At 39.5% G+C, this 9,401-nt stretch overlaps 1 protein-coding gene across 1 annotated transcript; it reads right to left on the bottom strand.

Moving 5' to 3' along the window:
- Positions 1-3,866: 3,866 nt before the first annotated feature.
- Positions 3,867-9,038, bottom strand: LOC108874706 (TLE family member 5). Its single transcript, XM_018663217.2, has 6 exons — positions 8,886-9,038; positions 8,409-8,472; positions 7,979-8,023; positions 7,824-7,886; positions 7,621-7,695; positions 3,867-7,029 (listed from the first exon to the last, which is right to left on the bottom strand). The coding sequence occupies exons 1-6, from the start codon at positions 8,993-8,995 to the stop codon at positions 6,790-6,792; spliced, it is 597 nt and encodes a 198-aa protein (XP_018518733.1). The 5' UTR covers positions 8,996-9,038; the 3' UTR covers positions 3,867-6,789.
- Between the last annotated feature and the right edge of the window lie 363 nt (positions 9,039-9,401).

Here is a 9,401-nt window from a genome sequence, read left to right on the forward strand (position 1 = left end):
GATTCTATCGCAAGGTCTCTACGAAGCATGGGACAATATCTCTGATCATGGACAACGCCTCTCTCATCTTTGACAAGGTCTCTGTGATCATTGGACAATGTATCTGATCAGTGGACTATGTCTCCCTCATCCTCAACAATGTCTCTCGACCATGGACACGTCTTGGTGATCGTGGACTACGTGGTGGACGAAGTGATGACACCTGGAGGAAATTCAAAGAGAAACATACAAAGGAAAATGAATCAGTACACTACTACCTATTCCTCATCAAGACTAACCATGAAAACACAGAAAAATATTCAACATTAGAGCTGAACCAGAAGATTTCACAAACATTAAAGGGCTGTTTCAGAAAATGAACAGTTGACTGTCATCACCTCCTGAGGAGCCCAACAACAAAAAAAGGTAAAATTATTATTAATTGTGTCTATCAACCTAATCACTGAAGCAGTTGCATATGTTACTTTTACCATTACTTCTGTTCATAGAGATTACTTATACATTATTTTTTATATTGCAAATTACTTCTATTACTACACTTTTCTGATATACTGAACACTTAACATAAACAATGTCAGTTGCTCTGTGTTGGATGATGTAAAGCTGTTTATGAATTACCTGGAGGCCTCAGTCCTGGTCTCAAAGAACTTCTTCATTGTACGAAGACTCTGTTATCGTGGACTACGGTCTCTGTGATCGTGGACTATGTCTCTGCGATTATGGGCAAATTCTCTGGTGATTATCATCAATGTCTCTCTGATCACAAACAATGCCGTTAAATTTGAGAACTCCGTCACTACGGACCTTTTGCACAGGTCTCTGTGAGTCATGGACAGTGTCTCTGATCGTGGACAATGTCTCTCCAATCATGGACGACAATCTCTGCGATCATGGATGATGTTGTGGACAGAGTGGTGACACCTGAAGGAAATCAAAGAGAAACATGCAAAGGAAAATGATCAATACACTACTACCTATTCGTCATCAACAGTTTAACCATGAAAACACAGAAAAATATTAAACATTACAGCTGAAACAGAACATTAAACAAGACATTTTTGATGCTTTACTATTCTGTGGCATTTTTTCACATTTTTGACCGACATGACATTTTTCCTTCTATTTTTGATTACTATTACTTATGCATGCTTTTACATAACAGATTACTTTTACTGTTACCTTTAATATTATATTACTTTACCATTACACATTACTTTTCTTATTAGGGCCAGAGCACGAAAGCGAGGCCCTATTGGAATTGCCTGGATTATTAGAGCCTGAGAACAAAGCTGCAAAGGCAACAGTAAAAAGTGATCCCCCATTGACTTAGTTTGTCGACGAAATTCAGACCACAAACATAATATGCCCAGGTGTACAAAAAAGTCTCCTGATGTAATGACCTCAAGCCTACACGAAGTCAGCCATTTTGACTTCACGGCACCTCAAATTTGCTGTCGTTAACGCTGACATCCAGGTATAAAGCAGCCAGGTACAGACGTAATATAACACAAAATGACCACAAATAGACACAAAATGACGATAACGACATGATAGACCGCTATAAACTCAGTTAAAATGACCAGGATGGCACACCAAAATTAGAAAGAGATGCAAGACATCGTTAAAGTGACTAAACAATTACAACACAGATTTAAACAGACTATCAAGAGCTCCTCGGTTTTCACCCGTCCACGCTGGGGGTCCACAACTCATGTCAGGGATGCCCCAGTCAGGGAAACACAAATACACTCTTACCCACGCATGGAAACGTTAAAAGGGAAGGCTAATGTTTATGCTCGCCGCTAACGCTAGCCGCTAGCTGGTTAGCTCATAGGCCTTACCTTCGCGCCATAAGGTGTGTTCACTGAACACTGTTCAGCATCCAGCCTCACTCCTGGTTCGACAAAAAAATTGCTTCAAAGCTTGTTTTAGCATCCAGACTTCTTCGGCAATTAAGTGTTCTCACAATACTGACAAACAGAGGCAACTGTTCAAACCTTGGTTTAAATCTGTTTTTCGACTTCGTTTCTCCGCCTCTCTGCGCTCCTCCCAGAATGCCATGACCAATGACAACACAGGCAGGCCAACAACGGCACTCAGATCACTACAGATAAACACACAGAGGGAGCGAACGGCAGCTGGATACAGAGACGAGAATCTATAACTTGTATCTCTTTCGTCGGATTTTTAAACTACTGCGATTAATTGCGTAAATTTTTAATACATTTGTTTGGATAATCTATTAAAATGTGTTTTCTTAACTTCAGTCAGATAAGCAATCCGAAGGTTGCAGAGTATAAAACAAATCCAACAGCCAAAGTGAAGCTTGAAAAGCACTGAGAGATGGTTCTAATGTGAGGGAGACTGGTTGCGCAGCACGCCTGGTAGATACCGTACGGTGGCTTACGGTGCAGAGTCTAAAAGATCAAAATCCCGTGCGTTACCAGGACCTGGAGTAGCAAAGTCTTCCCAGAGAGCCAGGAACAATGGGTTAATGGGTAGGGAAAAAAGAACAGGTGACTGTAAAGTTTAATTAAAAAAAAAAAAAGTTGGAAGAAATTACTTACTAACTTAAATACTACTTATTAACTAAACTAAATTACTTACTAATCTAATTAATGATTAAATTGCTGAGCTAAACTACATTGCACCACTTATTTACATGCATAAGTACTAAACCACTTACTTGTAATTGGTATACAGTATTTTCACAAACTGTGACATTAATAACCAGAAGAATGTTAAATACAGAAAAGCAGTCAATAAAAGACTCAGTACATTGGTATGAATTATGACACATATCAATATCTGCTTTGATCATTCTAACAATAGATATATCTGCATTCTGAAATAAATATAATGTATCTTATCTGTATTTACAACATAGCTTGGGCCTATATGACTTGTTACTATTGCTATGGCAACAAGCCACAACTGGTGTAACCATATGTTAGCTGGTTAAGTTAAATCATCCAAACAACAACATCCCACAAACTTACAATTCGGTATATTTATATTGGTCAGTGCACACATGAGCACCAGCCCTGTCTGACTCTGTTCCTTCTGTGTAATATACAGAGTAACCCCCTAGTGTTCAACACAAAGAAAATAATGTCATTATGGATGCACTGAAACATCAGTTTAAACACTAATTTTGTCTGTTTCTTGGCAACCCACCTAATTAACAACAGCTTTTGGTACTCGACCATAAATGATGCAAACTGCAGGGCGTTTTGAGAGCCTGTGATAGTGCTTCCCATGTAGAGAATTACTTCGTGCCCTCCCGCTGCATTTCACTGACATCATACACAGACAAACTACTGATCTGGTTTGTGTCCCGTCACAGACAAGAAGGGTTGTTCCACCACTTCTGTAATCTGACATGTTGTGTATTATGAAATGTTGTGCTTTGACCCTCAGGGCTACCAGACCTTAGGGAAATATCTGGTTCTTTAACTGCTAAATACTTTTAAGAGCTTTTTTTTTTTTTTTTGCAACAAACCAGTATGAGAGTGAACCAAAACAAAGAGCTATAAAACTCACAAGGTCATGGTTATGTGGTGACTCATCCTGAGAGATGTTACTAACCTGATGGGAATTACTTGGGTTTTGTTTCATTTTTAATAACACTGTGACTTCTGTAATCTAATTCATTCCTCAAAGTGCAAACTTGTATCTGATTCAACTAGGGAGTACCAAAGCTTGTACTATCAGACTGAACATTTTACTCAGGCTCTAAATGCTACATTTCATAACTCCAGGCTTCAATAAGTCAGTGCTGAAGTCATTTTCATGCCCTTTAATGTTGCCTTTTTGTCCTTCATATTGTTTCAGTATTTTGTTCACAGGAAAAGACAAATGACCACTCTCAATCACATCTTTTATTTGTAAGGCACCAGAGAAGCTTCCTTACTGCTAAAAGGTTGATTCATTCTCATTTGAGTACACGGTTTCTTGTTTACATTTTTTTAAGGTATTTTTTTTAAATGAGACTGTGTTCATAAACACATTAAACTGGTTTTTGTTTGCACAAAAAAAGGATAAAACATTTACAAACCTAGAAAACAATGTTAAGTGTTACTGCCTACTGAGAGAACGGGAGAGAAAAAACAGGAAAAAACGACATGGTATACAACATTGTGCCTCTCTTACTGTAGGCTTGTAATGCACACATACAACACTTAAGTCCTCCATGATACACACACGTTAAAAAGCAGCTTTGAAACATACAAAAATGCTTTAAAAAATATGTATATTGATATATTCATATGTATACAAATTGGCCCTTCACAGCAAAAACAAACACACATACCATTCATATGTCTGAGTTTTGCCAAAGGAGTTTTCTACAGAGACCGACGTCAGCATAAAGAGTGCAAATGACTAACTGATCTGTTCTCACACTCCATATATTAAAGTCAAATCTCCAGGGAGGGAAACTGTGTAGGTCCCCCAACACTAGCACAGACAGGAAGAAGAAAAACAAAAGAGCACTGAGCCACAACTTAAGTGCTTTTCAAATTAAAACAAAGAGAGAAAGGTTGAAGTGCCACTCTTGGATGTGCTCAGACATTAAAAAGGTGGGTTGTCAAAGCTCTGGAAAGCTGCTCACATTACAGGGGAATACCAGCTAACACCCGCAGTGTACTGGTTCTCAGCCGGAGAAGAGAACAGCAGTGAGAATAATGTGAACACAACAGACCGACCTGGACATCTTCAGATACTTAGAGGATGTCAGTTTGCCTTTATACTAATAACCCATGAGAGTACACTGCTGCCCTCTACTGCCTAAATCATGAACATTCTAGTAAACTGTGTCCCAGTTCCACTCTACAAACTGACTGCATACAATATGTGCCATATACTAACCTTTATATTATACTTCATCAGTACTGTACTTTAACTGTAACTTTAGGAAATCACTGCAGATTTAGTTTAAGAAAGACAGCAACATGTTATTCCAAAATCAGAAATAGTTGTTTTTTGCTTTTGTTTTCTTTTTGTTTTCCACAATATTAATATATCTATCTTTATAGGGCAAATATACTGTATGCAAAATCACAGTGCAACTGTATGCATTATATCAGGTGAAATTCTTCATATGTGTCAAACAAAAACTGTTGGTGCACATCTATTATTTCCTCTTAGTACAAAACTACATTTCAATTCTTACAAGAGAAGTATACTATCAAGATAAGTATATACTTTATAGAATTTGTATTTGGTAAGGAGTTGGGAGACTGTTTTTTTGAAAATGTTCTGAATCCAGCTTGGTAACCAACACAAATTCTGGTTGTAATAATTTTGTAAAAATATGTTTTCTTATGAAGGATTGTATGTTTGCTGCTGTTTACAGAGCTTTAGCAACTCACCCAGGACACATTCTTCATCTAAACAATGGGAAAATGAAAAAAAGTTGGGGGGGAGATTCCCCCTTATTGTCACACACAAGATAGGAAAAAACAGGTGCTTGATACAGTCTCAGTATAAACAGAAGTGCTCTGCCAACTTACAGAAATACAGTACTCGTCTGTTGGTTACGACCATCTGGTTCTGAAGTTTAGATCCCATTCAAGTTTATTTAAGAGTGGACCAGCAAGAGGAAAGGGCTGACGTGGGGAAGGGGGGAAGGGGGTGGGGGTTAAGGAAAATACAAAAGGTGCTTCAAAAAAAAGTTAAATTAAGCAAGAGTTTTCTTCTTTCCAATCACATTCACTCGAGCACACACAGACAATTCTAGACTAATTATAGCCTGTCTTTTAACTTTAACACAAAAACAACATGTCAAAATAAAGTCTTTTTTTTTTTTCAGAGCGTAAATTCTTGTCATTTAAAGACGAGTCATGGTCCGTGCCATGTAGCGCATGTTTAGCAGCAGCAGCAGCTAGGCCTAGGAGACACAAATTAACCCCAAAGCTGGTTATACTACCATTTGTACAAACTATAGAGTTTTTTTAATGGAATAAAATCCCATTCATTTGGGATTGAGGTACACAGCTAAGGTAATGCATCCAGTGGTTGGTCATATGAAAAAGGGTGGTTTAGGTTTTGAAAGGTTTGAATGCACCTGGCGAGTAAAATGTCCCTTTAAAACATCCCGTTTAACATCCGACTTAGATTTAATTTGGCTCCAAGAACATAAATGCACAATATAACTCCAGTCAACATTTTGGAAAAAGGTGATACTGAGCTATTGAACATCATTGAAAAGGAGCTAGAAGGGAACTGAGATGTTGTTAAAACTGCTTACTGTGACTGGCAGACGGGGACCAGTAAGAAACAGATCAGAGGGACTGGAAAAAAAATAAAAACACTGAATACAGATCTGATAACAAGAAGTATGAAAAATAAACCTGTGAGAGGCAGATCCATGTAAGGGAGACTGCGGTTAGTTTTCATCCTTAGCTCTTTTTGTCTCTCCAAATGGGGGAACATTTATCTTGGTTAAGCCTAACAACAGCGGCTTACACTAAAAAAAAGCATATATTTAAAGTCTAGAAGCCTGAACTGAGTCTATTATCACTAAATAATAAGAACTCTCACTGTCAGCCATTCAGCAGTTTCATTCTCTACACATCCAAAAAGCTTGAACTCGGTCCTCTCTGCTTGTCATCATCCCCTGCAGTTACTCTTCTACATCAACACTCAGCAGACAGGCAGTCAGACTTACATCAATCTCTCAAATTACAGTTACAGTTTCAACTTTCTTTTTTTTTTTTTTTTTTTTTCCCCCAACCCTTCACCTCCATAATATCATCCCCTTCTCCAAACCTCCTCACTGTGTCGGCACTAGTCTGACTTGTCCCCGTCCTCTCCTCTGGGTGCTCGCTCTGCGGCGTCCCGGGCTTTGTCATCCTTCACCACCTGGGCCTGCCCATGGGAGTAGTTGGCCAGGATGGAGGAGAGGGAGAGCAGGCCGGAGCTGGAGGAGACGGCGGGCAGGGTGGGAGGGGTGAGGCCCAGGGGCAGCGGGGTCACGGGCAAGGTCAAGCCCTGGAGCTGGGACAGGTGTTGCACCTGGAGCTGTTGCTGAAAACATACCGATGGTAAAGACAGTCAGTTCATAAGTTAGAGACTGATTTTTATATCCAAAATGTCACACAGTGTTTGGGTACAATGGACTACAACGCACAGACAGAATAGTCTTTGCAGTGGAGGAGCCAGCGGTCTCTAAAACTGAAGATGATGCATCATGTTTGTCTTTTTTGGCTGCACCAACACAATCATCTCTCCCCATCCATCCTATTCATTTGGCTCTCTACACCTTCTTCCTCTTCTTCAAAATAAAATGCAAGCCACTGGGTCATCATTTTGACACAGTGGAGTGGATCCAGAACATGTTGCAAATGGAATAGCAAGCACAGCAGGAGCGCTGGGAGTGGTGTACCACTGCACAAGGTGACTGCTTTGAAGGCGATGGCAGCCAAATTTAAATCATGTACGGTTTTTGCTTGTTATAGGCGCAATCTCAGGAGTTTTTGATTGCACCTTGTTCATGTTTTCAACTAATTATAATAGGCTGTGGTAACAGATACCTTGTGGCCCTACTTTAATCTTTTAATATCTTACTATCTTTATGCACTTAAAGACAAAGCTAACAGTAAGTGGACTAAAGCTCACCCGTATGATCGAGTTCATCTCAGGAGGTGTGACCTGCTTGGCTCTCTCTATGGCGCCCATCACTTGCTGCTGATGCTGGAACGAAGACACAACATGGTCACACACCACTCACTAGATATGTGATTAAAAGACTAAATGGCTGGGTCTGACTGTTGGGCAGAGATTCAGGTCAGACACATTCATGAAGATGTCAGTGTCAGTACCTCCTGTGACAGGTAAGGCAGCACCTGAGCACAAATCCCATTCAGTCTCTTCACTATTTCAGCCTGCAGAAAGAATGAAAAAAATAAAGACATTAGATCAGATACATATACCTAGCATCATTAAAGAAAAATGCATTATAGGGGAGGATAATTACCTGTTTGTGCATTTCAATGTTCAGCCCATAGGACATTTCATAGTACTACAATAAACATACGGAGAACAAGACAAACGTTAACCTTCTGTACCTTTAATAGGACCACACACAAACTGCCCAATACAGAGAGAAGAGAATAAATATATTTCAGCTTGGTACAAACAATTAAGAGTGGTAATATTTACCGCGATGATGTAATATCTAAATCACTGCAGCATAGTTATTAAAGTGTGTTAGTGAACTAAATAAGACTGCCTCTAGCACTGTCATGTGTGCTTTCATCCAAACAAAGCAAAGCCAGGAGAGGATGATGTGGTAGGAAACAGGAAACTAAAAACAGTATAGGTAAAGATATCACCAAGCACCTTGGTATATTTCAGGAGATCGGATTCAACGACATCACACAGAGAAGTGATGATAATAGACTTACCATAATATAGTGACGTTGCATCTCTGACTTTTCAGAGGCCAGCTTATCACACTCCAACTTCAAACTGTTTACAGAGAATATACAGAGAAATTAGAGGAGAGCTAATATCCAAATTTATCCATCTGAATTTCATCAGCTTGGATTCTACAAAACCATTAAGAGGAGAGGATGCACAGATGTTTTTTCAAGCTGTTTACCTATAACTTGTATTTTTCTACTCACTCCAGCCAATACAAAAGATTTAGTGCAGAATTCAGGTGTAAAAACAAGATAACAAAAATACCAATTAACATTAGTAAATGTGGAGCTCAGAGTGTAAACTGATGCAGGGGGAAAATACCACTTGAGGAGGTTTGCCTGACTAAGTGTGTTAGTCAGACACAGCACTACTTCTGTAACTTCCTGTAATGATGGTATGCAATATACAGGGGGGGGGTTCCTCATTTGTGTGTGGGTGAAGTGTGTGTTACTGTGTACCTGTGGTATTGTGCTTGGAGGAACTGGAACTCATCCTTGATGCGGTCGCAGGAGTCAGAAGTGGTGAACTTGAGAGGTTGACCGGACTGAGAGGATGCCTGGGGAAACATAACGACAACATGACAAAAGTTTCTCACATGCTCTCTACCAGTGGTGTATCTGTCTTTGTCCAGCTCCTGGGCAACCAGATGATGAGTGTGTGTTTTAATGAAAGTGTGTTTGGGTTTGTTTAGAAACAGCAGTTTAAGCTCTGGGATTAACCCTTTGAGAGGATAGTTAAAATGAAGGCCTGCCCAAACAGAGTCTCACATCTGGGTACGAGTGTGTAAAATGAGATAAAGGAGGAGACAGTATGTTTGACTAGTCAGCCACAAACCAAAAAAGGGATATCACCTAGCACTCAATTATCCAAACAACCACAGATATCTTTAACAGCTGTCTTTGACAAACTGATATGCAACAGTCCTCTTTAGAAAATCGCTGGCCTGGCCCTTTTAGGAACACAGTGTGTGTTGA

The sequence above is a fragment of the Lates calcarifer genome, unplaced genomic scaffold (genome assembly GCF_001640805.2).
Source record: "Lates calcarifer isolate ASB-BC8 unplaced genomic scaffold, TLL_Latcal_v3 _unitig_555_quiver_2564, whole genome shotgun sequence".
In the NCBI taxonomy this organism is placed as follows: Eukaryota; Metazoa; Chordata; class Actinopteri; family Centropomidae; genus Lates; species Lates calcarifer.